This window comes from Amblyomma americanum, chromosome 7 (assembly GCF_052857255.1).
Source record: "Amblyomma americanum isolate KBUSLIRL-KWMA chromosome 7, ASM5285725v1, whole genome shotgun sequence".
Classification (NCBI taxonomy): Eukaryota; Metazoa; Arthropoda; class Arachnida; order Ixodida; family Ixodidae; genus Amblyomma; species Amblyomma americanum.
The window spans coordinates 13,021,200-13,036,619 of NC_135503.1; the positions used below are offsets into that span (position 1 = coordinate 13,021,200).

Sequence of the window (15,420 nt, forward strand, 5' to 3'; positions counted from 1 at the left end):
GAAATCAAATGTTATCGCATTCCACTGTTTGAGACGTGACTTAACCACCTGTATAGTTTTTTTAAACCTCTTCTTGGTTTCAGCAATGATATCCTTATATCGCGTTTGTTCCTAAACTTCCTTCTCTCTTCCTATACAGCTATCTTCAATCACGGCTTTGAAGGCCGTGTTTCGGTGAAGACAATGGAAAAGGTGCACGTGTGCGGTGTGATGTCAGCACACGTTGAAGAACCCCAGAATTGTAAACTAATCCTGCGTTCTTCACTACGGCGTCGCTCATAGCTCACGTGTCATTTCGGGATTTTAAACCCAACAATTTGTAGCTTACAGTTTTACATTACGCCTACCATGATCCTATCTATAACTACTGAGAATCATCACCGAGTTATGTAGCCGATCTCAAAAAAGTAGGGCCGCTATCCGAACAATATAGAGCACTGAGTAAAGTAAACGAATAAAAAGGGTGGGAAGTATTAGTTAAGTTTCTTCTCGCGTCCGAAACACAAAAATAAATCGTCAGTGTCAGCCTTCAGTGTGGTTTCGCAAAGAGAAAAAATAGCTAAAGAGATGGTTACCAACCACCAAAATCGTGAACAAAGGAAAATTAATATTAAACGAAAACATGAAGCCTCCCGACACTCAACCTATTTCCTCACTAATTTTTATCCGGTTGGTGATCCCTAAAGAAAAATGTACACAATAGCTGTACCCTACCTGTGCTCACCTATGGGGCAGAAACGTGGAGGCTTACAAAATGGTTGAATTTAAATTCAGGACAGCACAGCGAGCTATGGAAAGGAAAATGACAGGTGTAACGTTAAGGGACAGGAAGAGGGCAGAGTGGGTCAGGGATCAAACACGGGTTAATGACACCCTAGTCGAAATCAAGAGGAAGAAGTGGGCATGGGCACGGCATGTAATGCGAAGGCAAGATAACCGCTGGTCCTTAAGGGTAACGGACTAGATACCTAGAGAAGGAAAGCGTAGCAGGGGGCGGCAGAAAGTAAGTGGGTGGATGAGATTTAGAAGTTTGGGGGGGCTAGGCAGGTCGCAGCTGTCAATGGAGAGCATAGTGGAAGTCATCAGGCTGATTATTACGATAATTATTCCTGGAGCACGCACGTTACGAACATCATTTCATCCGCTAATAAAACACTTGGATTTCTAGGACGTCATCTCCGCCAAGCCTCTAAACATGTGAAGTTATCAGCTTACAAATCCCTTGTCAGACCAAAATTAGAATATGCCTCACCCATTTGGAACCCGCACCAAGCTTACCTTGTAAATGCACTCGAATCAGTACAAAACAGAGCAGCCAGATTCATCCATTCATCATATTCTTGCGACATCAGTGTGTCAGCGTTTAAAGCTGAATTCGACTTATTGCCCTTATCACTTCGTCGCCGCATTGCCAGCCTTTGCTTGTTTCATAAATTTTTCCATAGTTCACTAGGCCGCGCACCCTACATCGTCCCTCCAGCCACATACCTCATCGCACTGGTCATCCTTTTCAAGTTTCCCGACCTTTGCCGCACCATCTTTTCCCGTACTGCAGCAGACTGGAACGACCTACCCGATGACATCGCAGCCATCACGTGCTCATCCAACTTCGCCAATAATGTTATCGGTCATGCTTCGTTGTGTTAATACTTGCTCACCAAAATATATGTACCCACCTCCTATGTAATACCCCTCGTGGATTTTTAAGGTAATAAAATGAAATGAAATGAAATGATGATGATTATGATGATGAACTTCTCTCACAGTAAGAACGCAGCGCTTTCAATCACCAGAGGTTTTCCTTCAGTAATGAAAGTATTGACGTTTTAAAGGCACTCGTTGAATAGCGGGCAATCATCGATGGGATGCAGTTCGAAGTTCATCCGTCTAGTTGAGTGCCATCGGTTCAATCTGGCGAAATGCCAAAAACTGCCGCCTTGCAGCAAATGCCTGTCCACCCACCACGGCAATGGCGGGAATGCAGGATCGTGCCGGCGGCTCAGCCGAGGCCAGCGGCATCGCTCGACAGGGACCCATCCTGCCTGGATAGTGCGTGTTCACCACCAGGAGATCGACGTGCCTAGCGAAGCAGAGAGAGAATGAAGACTCAAACCACAACAATCCACACATGGTAGACGCAGTCACAAGCACTCGCAATCATGAAGAAAACAAAGACTGAATGAAGAAAAACAAGGCAGTCCAGGGTTTGACGAAATCTTTTAGAAGAAAATGCTTTCAGTACGCTAGCACCAAAAACTTTAGAGATCACTGCGGCTACCCGCATTGGAGGAATGCGAAAGCATTGACGCCTCCCCTCGACACTCGTCGCCTCTCCTTGCCACTCTGAATAAATTGACGTTTGCTTCTAATTAATTAATTAATCTATGTCAGTTAAACTTTTTTCTCGACTTATTATCACTCATAAAAGACACTTCAATCCATTTCAAACATTTTTTCAGTTCTTTGCCTATTTTCCCACTATTTTGCCATCCACGGGTGTTTTCAGGTCCACTTATTATATCGAGGTTCGACGTTTGAGCTATTTGGATATTTTTTGACATTATTGGCTCTAATTAATAACACTTATTATATCGAGGTTCGACGTTTGAGCTATTTGGATATTTTTTGACATTATTGGCTCTAATTAATAACTAATCATTCTATTGAGACCAAACTTTTTGAGCATAATCCTCACATCGTCTTCTATTGATCCAAACCATTTGTTGTTTGATGCCATCTCTTTTGAGAACGTAACAATCGCTGAGGACACATTTTGATGGCACGCGTTGGTGACATGACCCCGTCAACATAGCCTAGAAATGCTTTCGCATTAAAATCCTCAATCTCATATTCGACGTTAGTCTCTCCGAAGCCTCTAGTAGGTGGTTCGCTGGATTGGAGGCAACCGGCCAGCAGTTTTTATGGCCGAATATGCAAAACACTTTATTCAATACGATAGCAAGGCGGGCGAATTGGTGATACATATTTGAAATATTTGAAAAAGCTCAATAAAATTTGTTCAATTGTTGAAAATCAGGCCCGCAATCCTAACAAATCTGTAGCGTCTTGTGGCATTAAGCATGACAAGAAATTGTTACCGTGCTCTGAGGGCGTGGTGTACAAAATACCGCTGTCCTGTGGTCAAATTTACATTGGTCAAACAGGACGGTGTATTAACACACGTATGAGAGAACATCTAAACTCATTTGATTCGAACCGCTCCACGAATTTAGTTGATTATTGCCGAGATTGTAAATCATGCTTTCCTGCCTTGTATTACAGTGACATATTGTACAAACACCCCAATCAATTGACCAGAGAAATCGTAGAAGCATACAAGATGAGAAAAAAAATCTAGATTGTGCGTCATCAAACCATCCCTGCTCCTGCGTGACAGTGAGGTTGCCTATCGTGATCCAACATAGTGTACGTGCCTTATGGTTTTACTGTTTGATTGTTGCCTCTCCGCTTATATTTGCCTGTTTGCTGTGATTAAACTTAAGTTGAGAGTCAGCGCTTGTCCTGTGTTTCCTACCCTAAAGTCCCCGTCTTCCGCGCTGTATATTTTCAGACACTTTATTCTACGGTCGTGAGAGGATTTCAAACCCACGGTGGTATGAACAGATCAGCCTCGTTGGCAACTGCATTAGACCCCTACGTCATCGCCGCAGCTCAACATCCCGCATGTTTGAGTGCCTGTCTCTCACACTGGGCTTTGGATGTCGTTGCTTTTCATAAACTTCCATCAGTAGGCAATGGATCCGACATCGCCTTGCCCTTTTAAACGGAGCCGGGAACCAAAACCTAAACCGATGTGAAAACGAAGCTACCAGCGCATTTAATTCGTATTTGGCTTAACCACGCTAAATTGTCTACATATGATTTATTTTTTTATCTCTACTGGCAAGTCTGTATTTTCGAGCAAAAACCAGACAAGTAGTGACGTAGCATGCTCCATTCGTGGAGTGACTGTACGTAACCAACGGCTTTAAGGCTCTTATGTGCAAAAGCGCTGCCATTGGTTGTCGATGAACGTCATTTATGCGTGACCGATGAGAATGCTTTCGCTCCTTACTTGGCCACAAGCGAGAGAGATGCTCCGACTTGGTCGGCAGGAGTGGCAGGGTCAAGAATTTGGACACTCATCGCGAGGCACAGGTTGGCGGCCTTGTACGTTTCGTGAAGAACCTAAAAAATCGAAAAAGGTTAGTTGCAGGTAGGGGACAAATATGAACTGAGAAGATTATAGTTGTTACATGAGTAAGCACGCTAGTTTCTTTAGCTTTTTTTTAAAATTTAACGCAACATGAACGCAGTGGCTCTTCATCTCTAAGTTCATGTGCTACAACAGCGCTCATAAATCACGGTGTATCACGTACCGTAATCGCCTTAAAATAGGGAGTAAACGCTGTTCGAATCTCCCAACCTTCTTTGTGTTGTATTGCTTGAGCGCGTACTCGTAAAGATAGCAGGCAGGCGGTGTGCTTGAAATAATTTGTTTATGGTTTACTTGAAATTAAAGACTCCTCTTTAAAACCGATAACTGCTTTTACCTCCTAATGCTTCCTTTAATTATCTTTTGTGCCACAAGTAAAAGAGGTTCTGCCACCGGTTCCATAAACCCTGAGATATCCTCCTTTGTTCAGTCGAATCGGGATAATTAGAAGTATAAGAAAAGCTAAAACCAGTTCGAATCATGCAGAGTTTGAATTAAAAGGGAGCCTGTGCATGGGACTAACCAGATACATGATATGTTGTAGGCATCACTTAAAGCGTCTGTTCGAATAAGCAGGAAGTTCGAATTAACAGAGTTTGAATGAACAGTATTCCATAGTGCAACTATGCAATTTATCATTAATTTGTGCAATAGAAAAAAATAAAATTGAAATTCTAAACGCTAGCAGAGCATCCATGCGCAAGTGCAGTGCTTGTCGTGGCGAGCGCGTGCAGCCCTCACCTCCAGCGGTGGTCCCAGCGGGGCGAGGGCGGCGCTGGTGCGTGCCACGTGCAGGAAGGCGAGTCCGTCGAGCTGCTTTCCCTTGAGCTGCACCGCGGTCGCCTCGGCCAGCCGCATGGCGTCGCTCGGCTGCTCCAGCGCCCGCTCGTGCAGGGCCACGAGCACGCGCGCGCCCGCAGGGGCCGCGCTACGCAGCTGCGCCACGTACTCTGCGCGCGCGAGCAGGCACCGGAGTGAGCTTAGGTTGTAGGAAGCATTTCGACCGACGACTTTGCACTGTACGGTACGGCGCCGACGTCACGGCCCGTACCGGACACCTGATTGCGATTAAACAGCCTATGCAAGGACCGCGAAACAACATGCGATCGATCCCACAAACGCTAAGGCACCCGTGTGCTGTGCGATGTCAGTGCACGTTAAAGATCCCCAGGTGGTCGAAATGATTCCGGAGCCCTCCACTGCGGCACCTCTTTCTTCCTTTCTTCTTTAGCTCTCTCCTTTATCCCTTCCTTTACGGCGCGGTTCAGGTGTCCAACGATATACGAGACAGATACTGCGCCATTTCCGTTCCCCCAAAACCTATTATTATTATTATTATTATTATTATTATTATTATTATTATTATTATTATTATTATTATTATTATTATTATTATTATTATTATTATTATTATTATTATTATTATTATTATTATTATCGATCCCACAGCAGCACTGCAGAGGCGGGCTGGCATGAAATTTCAGTGCGCCAACTTCTCAACCCGCTAGTTAATATAGTGGAGCGACAAAGTGCATGCACTTGCGTGCAAGTCAGCAGCTGCATTCTCCAGATTCTTCAAGAGAAGGTCACTGTCACCACATCAGCATAGTTGATTTCGTCGGATGTCAGGCTTACAACTGCGTATTTTTCTTGGTGTTCCGTTGCCACCATTGCTAGTAACAGTTGAAACATTGAGTTAATAGCTCGCACATGAATGTCGGAACTTCGCCGCTTAATTTTTTTTTGTTTACAGTGTGCTCCGATGTAGCGCAAAAAGCATGATGCATTAAAATATCACATAAAATGCATGGAATGTCTACGGAAAAGAGTTGAAGTCGCCTGTCTTAAGTTATAAACCTCGGGTTGTGTTTACCTTCGTTTCCGGCGCAGCTTAGCTTCACAAAGGGCGAAAGCCACGTGGTAAGTATAAGTAGTAATAAGATGTCAGGACTGAATTATAGGTGGTGTGCCAGACAGGATTTAGATCTGGGCTTAAATTCACACTACAGCGAAAGAAGCCTTCTCCTGCCTCAGGACATGCTCTCGAGTGTTAGTATGCACTCTCTCTAAACTCGCCTCCATTGCCGCAAGTGCCGCCGGTAGAGTTTTTGAAGGAGTACATTGGCCATGAAGAGGTGCATCAATTACTAAGGAAGATTTCGGGTCACTAATAAACTTCGGACATATGGAGCGAGCATTGGAAGAATGAAGTCTTGGGTCAAAAATTTTACGAACGACACGTGACATTAAATGTGCACTGATGTGCACCGCACTTTAGGTGCTCACCCTTGGTGATGTCCTGCATGGCATCGGGTCGTCCGTAGCGACGCAGCGAGAGCACGATGTGGGTGCAGAACAGCTTGGACACGTTCCGGTCGATGTCGATCCGGTCCGACAGCACGCACACCAGCGGTCGCTTGTTTTCTGCGTCCAGTAAAATGACCATGCTCCTTTTCACAGACCTCTTTAGAAGTATTTCTCAGAAACATTAGGCGGCACTGCAATGCCCTCTTAGCAAAAAAAAAAAAACAAAAAACAGTAGTCATAGAGACACAGATAGAAAATTCCATTTAAAATCTTACTGGGAGCCACATGCTACGCAGTAGTGAAAGCTGCCGCATCACTTTCTATCGCTTCAGGTTATCAAAACTTCAGCGCACGTATATTTTTGCGTTGCGGCGGATGCACGAATTGTATCCACCATTGGCTTATGTCGAACAATGATCCCGTGATCAGCGGCAGAATGCCATAGCCATTGGGTCAACACTGCGAAGACAATTTTTTTTTTCAGTGCCTCTATAGAATAAGAAATGGGAGCGCCTACAAGGTAGCTTTGAATCAGAACTCGTAACTCTTGTCGTAAGCTCGAACTGAAGCATTTAAGGGGCATTTTTTTTTTGGTGGGGGGGGGGGGGAATAGCAGCTGGGGACTCAATTTACCTCCCTTTATCACGCTTCTGGCTCAGTTATTGTAGCGTTGTTCCATGCACGCCATTCTAAATGCGGGCAGTCAAGCTGTCCTCACCTTTCCCAGCAGGCATACAACGCTTCTTCAGTTCCTCGTTGGGCGATTCTGGAAAAAAAGGACAGGTGCGAAATATAAAGCTTGGCTTAAGGTGGCAGTGACAACTGAATCCAGTTGCAGTGCCATTTAAGAGCATTGCTAATAATTCACTTCTGTGACCTGCCATTCAATGCTGGAGTTTTGCGCGAATCTCTTAATAAGTATCGAAGAAAAGTGGCAACTGCTGTCGTTCAGCTTATACGTACTATCAAGTGAACTGGGCGGAAAACCAGCGACTTACTTGCTGAGGTCTGCGACGCCACTTCCGGATCATTGCGCACTGTAATCCAAAGGGAACAGAGATGAAGTTGATATTTTGTCTGTATATTTTTTTCAATTCTTGGCAAGAACTACAAAAATTCTCACAATAATTTCCTAGAGGTTATAGCAGAAATTCTTTTTGCATGCCCTTTGTAAGCATGCCGCACGTTTTTATTTAGTCTGCGAGAGGGAAGAAAAAAATTGGCAGACATTTACAATAGTCGGTAACGCGAAATTTAAGGGCAGCTCTTGACGGCTGGCAGGTGCCTTATTTTAGCTTCTAGCCACCCTCCCGGATATTCCCGGGCCAGCCACCTGCCACTTGTTCCTTCCTCCGCTCTCCCCGTGGCAGGTGGCATTTCGCTCTGCTATCACACGACATGGTTGTCAGGTGGCGTGTTACCCCAACTACGCCGACAACGTTGACAGCGTCGTTAACGACGCGGAATCCACGAACGGGCGCACTAAGAGCTGCGCTCTATAAAAACGGCCAAGAAACAAAAGATAAGGCCTCTTTTAAACACGCAGTGAGAACGTTGGTAGATGTGAAGACACCAGACCACAGTGATCCTAACAAGGCCCACCTTGTGAATCAAGCTAACATCAGGCTAAGACTGTGGAGAAAACCATTGTTTTCGTAATACCTGTTCGCTTGCATACTGTGGGCAGAAAATAACACGTGCATGAAAACGCCGGAAAGGCCGATGCGGCTGCTGGCGTAGCCACTACCGAGTGAAGTGGGAACCTTGAAGCAGCAAGGCGAATTTTCAGCCGTTGCAGCGTTTAGTTAACGCCTTGTGCATTTCTCTGCACTTAGACGTCTTAGTCCGTGGTGAAAGCGCGTTGCATCAGTAGCAACGACTTTGTGCGAGTGGATGTTAGAAAATGTGTCATGAACTTGCTGCAAAATACCTCACGGCGGCGCGCTGGCTCTACTACCAGCAAAGCAACTAGAACACATCTTGGAACTGCTACGCTTGCAGAGAAGCGGCAATAGGACGTGTTGCAGTCTCTTTATTGGTGGTAACAGCCAGCTTAGACAAGACGTTGGGCAAGGGTCTGTCGCTGGACGTCTCGGCGTTCTTTCAGTACGAAACTAATCATTGAGAGCGATTCGCACCTGCTCACGTGGCAAGATTCAAGAGAGAGAGAGAGAGAGAGAGACATGAACGTACCTTCCGCCTGGCGGAGCGCCCGCAGCCTGGCGAACGGCTCGGCACTGCACTGCCCCTCGTAGTCGTCGAGGTCCACGTCGTAGGCGGCCACGCAGGCCCGCGGGTAGTTGGCCAACGCATGGCTCACCTTGCTGGACAGCAGCGGGTCGTCCTCGTGGGTCTCGACGCGGCCTCGGCCCAGCCGTACCACCGAGAGCGCGTCGAGGTTCGCCACAGGGGTGGGGCGCCACTCGGCACCTTTGCACACCTGCCATTTGCCAACGGGTTCGCTAATTATTTGCTTAATTTTTGCTTAATGCTCAAATCAATAATGCTCTTTCACCTTCTGCTCAACCCGCTTAATCATTGACTGAAAGCACAATTGCAACAATCAGTAATCATAAACAAGCCAAGCACCCCCAAGCATCTAATAGAAAAAAACTGCTCAGTAGAAGACACGAACAAAGGACGGACAAGACGAAAGACAAAATCACTGTTTATGCTCAAGTGTCGCCTCATCCTTTGTTCCTGATTTTTACTGTGCTATTTGTTTCAACCAAATCAAGCAACTAAATCGCCCAGATTATAGTTCATCAAAGATCGCAAAAACAATCGAGCTGATTAGAAATTACGAGTGATAACAAGTTTTTTAGATTCCAGTTATGGAGGTTACATTTTCTCTAAATTGAATCTATATACATAACAGGTAGCAACAGTACCCTTTTCTTCCGGCTTCCTTTTCAAACCTTCTCGCCTAACAGTGCATCATAGCATCTCTAAAAAGGTCGGGAACACGCCAGCGCGCGTTAAAACGCGAAGCTTTGCCACTCTTTTGCGCCTCAGTTATAAGAAGTGTTCACGTGCAATTTTACTGCATGCATTTCGTTATCATTACTGCAGTCACTCGTGAAATCGGCTACGTCGTGACTGTGTCTTACACAGGCTAGGAAGCTTTGGCCATTTTTTGAAGAAAAATAAAAGCCACCGCTGGTGGCAATCACATGTGGCAACGCTGGCCCTATCACTAACGAGGAGGGTGTCGGAAAGATGAGAAAATGACGAGGTCTTACGAGTGTTGACAGCACCTAAACCTCCCGACCTAAGCACTCCATGAAGCGGTAGAAAAGCGAGCGAGTGCCACGTGCCTGCATGTAGGAGACGGTGCCGCTGCCCGAGCAGGTGCTGAGCACGTGCTCGGCGTCCCGGAACACCACGGCCCCCATGCTGACCGAGAAGCAGGTGGTGACGTACTGGCGGTGCTCCACGAGCAGGCTGCTCATCCAGGACAGCGCCTGGCTGATGGGCACGCTGGGCGAGGGCTTCAGGCCGGACGAGTAGAACACCGAGGAGTACCCCGAGCGGCAGCTGTTGCTGTTGCGGCTCTCGTAGTGGGTCTCCAGGACCAGGTAGTCGAGGTGCCTGCACGAGTGCGACCTCAAAGCTCGTGATACTCTACTCCGTTGGAACTTCGCAGCATTATAGAAGCGACAACAGATGCCAATACATCGATGGCAGAGAACACGAAGCTGTGTGTGTTTTGAAAGACCAGAGGGGATCTTGACCAATACAACCTGAATAATGAACTCGTAACGGTCCTTGTTTAACAAGAGCGGTGTCTCGAGTGAATGGCCAGTTCATCAGAGCCAGCCTTTAAAGAGAAAAACACTTTTGAGCATAAAAATTCGTGAATATGTTGTTTTTTATTCGACACCATCCGCTATTTCTCAATACTGGGCTGTTTCCGTGGGAAGAACAATTTAGCCTTGCCAAAAAAAAAAGTGCTGGCCAGGGTCAATGTTTTCCTTTGTATCCGTACTGCTGAGCTTAGGTCGATGTTAATGAGTAATTTCTACTTCATTACTAAAATGGCGCTGTGGACGTCACGGCAAACGAAACCCGCAAAACGCGAATCCTGTTATGCGTACGATGGTATCGCTACTGTTGCTCATTTCAAGACTTCAATGACTGTGCTGGTACTTTCCCCAATTTCTCTGTCACCCATATTAAAAGGCACCTCGGAGGAAGGCATTCAAATCATTGTCGTGAATGAATAGAGACCCCGGATCCCGTAGGTGCGCTTCCATCCTCATAACCATGGCTCCATAACCATGGTCTCGAAAGACTAGCTACCAAGCCCAGTACGCGAAAAGTGGAGTATGCTTGTGGAGCGCAAAGAAAATGAGAGGTATCAATACTTGGGGTTTTTTATCGTTAGAACCGCGTTTGAGTAATGTATTTCGGGCAATCTAAGTAACCGTGTGCTTTGGCTTTAGAACCCTCCAGTACAATATATGTTGGTTCAGCCAGGTGAAGCGAGTGACCTTATACATAGTTACGGTAACCATGTCATGTTTTAAATATGCAAAACAAATTTAATGAGTGGTAGGGTGGTAGCCTCATTCCAGTATAGCCAACGTTTCTACAATACGAAATGCATCTCTCAAACATGAACAACACATGACCAGCAATCACATTTAGTAGGATCCCTGTCGCCTCGTCGTTTGGTGTGCTTACGGACCATGAAGAAATTACGATCAGAAATACTTAGACCAACGTGCAAGCAGGTCGTGTGACGCAGGTATCAATTCCGGTGATATGTTAATGCCGAACATCCTGGCACTGCAGGGCGACTTACGGTGCGATAGCAGCCAGGCGGCCGACAACGAGGTTGGACGGGACGTCCCAGTCGCGCACGAAGATGGCTGCCAGCAACTCGAACTTCTCCGGCGACAGTGCAGCGCGCACCTCCTGCACAATGACATGAGAAAAATGGCGTCGGCTGAAGAACGTTCTACGCGGGCTGCGGACACATGCCATAAGAGAAACAACGTGTAGCGCTACAGAAGCGCAGAATCGTTACTGCAAAACAATGGAAGGCATTGTCAGCCTTATAAAAATAAGAAACAGCGCTGATGGCAACCTTATTTCAGGAATTTTTTTGTTCTTGTCCGAGCGTGGACACCAACAAAGCTGAACCACTGTTGCCGCGGCCTATTCGTTCGGGCAGGAAAGCCAGGCAACATTAGTATTGTTCAGGCGAATCTTAATAGAAACAAGTGCACAAGAGGCAGTCTGAACTGCTGATGCAGAGACCCTACTTGAAGGGCACGATTTGTTACCTGGGGCTTCACTTTCAAACACCATTCTGATGTGGCCAAAATGTTCTTGCAAATCTGAAGTAATATTTTTTTTCAGATGAACGGTAGTAATGAGACTCTTGCACAATTTCTCGCTCATTGGCTTTTCGAACCTAGAGGTCAGAGCAGTACATCGCCCGCTCTGTTCACAGTAGCCGGAGCATATGTTACTCAAGCTGCTCGCAAAGCACTCGTCAGTCGAGTGGACGGCATCCGCACTCTGCTTGCCTTGAAGACGGGGACCAGGTCGGCCAGCTTGTCCGACGTGGTGTCGATGCCGAGAGCGGCGATGCCGTGAAATCCGGAGAGCTGTATGAACTTGAGCAGCAGCGAGGCCACGCGGCGTGCGTCGGCGGGTGCGCGCTGCTGCTCGAGGCCGGCGACGGCCACCAGCACTCGCTGTTTCGTCACCTCGACTAGCGTGCGGAGGGCCACGAACGTGGGGCCTGCAGAGAAGCGAGGCCATCGTTTGTAGCGCGAGAGGGCTGTGGTCAGATTAGGTTAGAATAGATTAGGACACAGAGAAAGAAAAAAAGGAGGACAGGAAGAAAGGAAAGGAAGAAAAAGATTGGAGGATGGAAAGAAACAACGAATGAATGAAAGAAAGAGAAAGAAAAAAAACGCACTGCGGGTGGTTAGGGGGAGTTAATAACGGTGGCCTTGCAGATGATTGTCAAAAAGAAAGAACTTTGACCGCAGCGGTGGCGAAGTGGTTGAGTATCCGCCTCGCATACGGGAGGTGTGGGGTTAGATCCCCAGTGCCACCGGGTACCCACCGGTGATACAAAGGGTGCAAGCTTTCCGCTCGTCTGGTGCTCGGCTTATTTAGGGTGAAATGCTTGGGGCAAATGGGTCTTTGACCCCACCTTGAGAAGTCAAAAATATGTTGTGCCATGCTGCTCTTCGGCCATAGATGCCCTTGCGCCATAAAAATCCACAATCATCAAAGGAAAGAACCGATTAAAGAACGCTTAAGGTTGCTTCAGAAATTGGGAAGCTGAAGCAAAAAAAGAAAGGAATGTCAAGCGGAAATGCTGCGCAATAGGGTATGCTTGCTGACGATGACGCTCACCGTTGACTGGCGTGATGGTTCCGGTGACGGGGTTGAAGGCCACGTCACGGTACACGATGTGCGTGCAGTGCTTCCGCGGGTACTGGATGGGGTTGTTCAGCGACCGGGACACCATGCACAGCAGCGGGCGAGGCGGCACCGACAGGCCTGCGAGGAGGTTGCGGGGGCGTTCGTTTCGTTTAATGGCCCCTCGTTTAGCACCAATGCCAGCAATGTCCATGCGACCATTTTGCAGCGAATCTATTTCATTTGGGTCTCTAAAACGCAGCTCTTGGCTCATTTCGTGTTTTTAACTCAAATTTTCGATCTTCTTTGAGCTTTAGTTTCAGTATTAATGACTTACGTTGAATAAACAAAAATAAAACACCATCGCTTGGTTTGCTTGCTAGGTGGGAGAGTGCAAAGGGAACTGTATGTTTTGTTCAGTCTCTGGACTTGCTACATGGCTCCCTGAAACTGCGCCATTGGTTCATTTCAGTTCCTTTCTTTTCACACATTTCTTTTCCTAAGTGCCATTTCTTAAGCGAGAATGACTTACATTGAGTAGATGAACATAAAACGAAACCATATGCATGTTCGCTTGCACGGTAATGAAGGCGGTCGAAGACGACGAACATGTTCGCGTATGATTGGTCATCTAATAATAATAATAATAATAATAATTGGTTTTTTGGGGATAGGAAATGGCGCAGTATCTGTCTCATATATCCTTGGACACCTGAACCGCGCCGTAAGGGAAGGGATGAAGGAGGAAGTGAAAGAAGAAAGGAAGAGGTGCCGTAGTGGAGGGCTCCGGAATGATTTCGACCACCTGGGGATCTTTAACGTGTACTGACATCGCACAGCACACGGGCGCCTTAGCGTTTTGCCTCCATAAAAACGCAGCCGCCACGGTCGGGTTCGAACCCGGGATCTCCGGATCAGTAGCCGAGCGCTTGGTTATCTAATGATTGTGATTGTGCTTTTGAAGCTGCTGCGCCAGGCCTTCGTGCGTAGCTTTTAGCACGCTAGCAGTGCGATAGAAAGACGGGAAGCTGAAGAGGAAAATAAATTTCACTGCCAAAAATTTGCGTTTCATAACTGCCTTAAGTAGAATTAGTCGTCAAAGCAGCCTTAGTTTTACGGGAGGTACAGCAGCGATATCTCTGGCTTTTATTCTCCTAGCTCTAGGTAGGCCAGTAGTGAAAAAGCCGTTATGTCCTGGTGAAGCCTCCACTTGCCAGCAGTGGCTGAGGGCAGTCGATGCTTAGGGGATTTCTCTCCCTCCACCTGCCAAGACAGAGAGGGAAATCCCCCACTCCACTTATATGAAAGTGTATTAAGAGGCCGGACTAAGAATGACTCAACAAAAATGAAAATAATGAAAGTAGAGTCTGAATGAAAATGAAAGTAGAGACTGAAGGGAATGCTTTCGCATTTCCTCCGCTTCAATCAAACTGATCGCCCCCAAACGAGAGAAAACATACTAGCGCACCTAAGTCGCATTCAGCCTAGCCAGGTTAATCGGGGGTCGAATTTTTTTGCGCCACCGGTGTCTTTATGTGGTGATTATATGAGTGCCAATTTACTCGAACACGTAAAAATCAGGAGACTCAACTCCAAAGACGACGCACGCACTCGAGCAAAGCATGGCCCGCAAGGAGCGTTTTTTGCCCGCGAAATCGCGTCGCGCGCCCGACACCCGCGCCGGCGTCGACGAATTCACTCCCGCATGGCCAGCAGGCGAGCGGCGTTTTTTGCCGCCCAGTTGTGCGATGCGCGCGCCCTCATCCAAACTGAAATCAGACGGATGCGCAGGAAGCGAAGTGAAGCCGCTGGCACTCGCGCGCAAAATGCTCGCGAGCGCGTCTCTATCGCCCGGCGTGCACCGGCGTGGCTCCGGCCAGAATCACGTGACGCCCGCTTCGGCTCTCATTGGTCCACTGTCTCTGCCCTCTCTCGGCGTCGGCGCGGCGTCGGCGTTTTTTTCTGTTCCGCCAGAACCCGATGATTTGGCAAAAACGTCCTCTCCGGCGGCAAAAAAACGCTCCGCTGCAGTCGAGGTCGACGAATCGCCCGGAAAAACGCTCTATGCGGGCCACGCTTAACGCTGAGGAATATACACTAGAAACGAATGCATGACACGCACTCTACATTCAAGCATACTTTTATGTCAGTCAGAAGAGCGAAAGTGGGTAGAGTTGCCCTGTCGGGCGAACAAGATGCGTTTTGTTTTTTTTAACGTTGACACCACATATGCAAGAAAGCAATTATTTTGTTTACTAAGACGGTAATTTTGACTTGAGAAAAAGCTGGAGGCATAAAAAATGCATAGCCGCTGGTATAGAAAAAAATAAAAAGCCAGTCATTGAGGTAATGGTCCACCACATAGGCAAGAAAGCAACTATTTTGTTTACTAAGACGCTAATTTTGATTTGAGAAAAAGCTGGAGGCATGAAAAACGCATAGCCGCTGGTATAGAGAAAAAAAAGACAGTTATTGAGGTAATGGTCTCCGATTACGAAGCAGCAATTATT

The 15,420-nt window shown here is 47.0% G+C and overlaps 1 protein-coding gene across 1 annotated transcript in view; it reads right to left on the minus strand.

Moving 5' to 3' along the window:
• Positions 1–15,420, minus strand: part of LOC144096954 (uncharacterized) — a 36,053-nt gene that overhangs the window by 16,629 nt on the left and 4,004 nt on the right. The window contains exons 7-17 of the mRNA XM_077629761.1: positions 12,905–13,051; positions 12,061–12,278; positions 11,331–11,443; positions 9,841–10,114; positions 8,717–8,963; positions 7,522–7,560; positions 7,242–7,289; positions 6,503–6,640; positions 4,958–5,166; positions 4,076–4,188; positions 1,963–2,080 (exon numbers count right to left, since the gene is read on the minus strand). Of these exons, the coding sequence (XP_077485887.1) occupies positions 1,963–2,080; positions 4,076–4,188; positions 4,958–5,166; positions 6,503–6,640; positions 7,242–7,289; positions 7,522–7,560; positions 8,717–8,963; positions 9,841–10,114; positions 11,331–11,443; positions 12,061–12,278; positions 12,905–13,051 (1,664 nt within the window). The remainder of the gene's footprint in view (positions 1–1,962; positions 2,081–4,075; positions 4,189–4,957; positions 5,167–6,502; positions 6,641–7,241; positions 7,290–7,521; positions 7,561–8,716; positions 8,964–9,840; positions 10,115–11,330; positions 11,444–12,060; positions 12,279–12,904; positions 13,052–15,420) is intronic.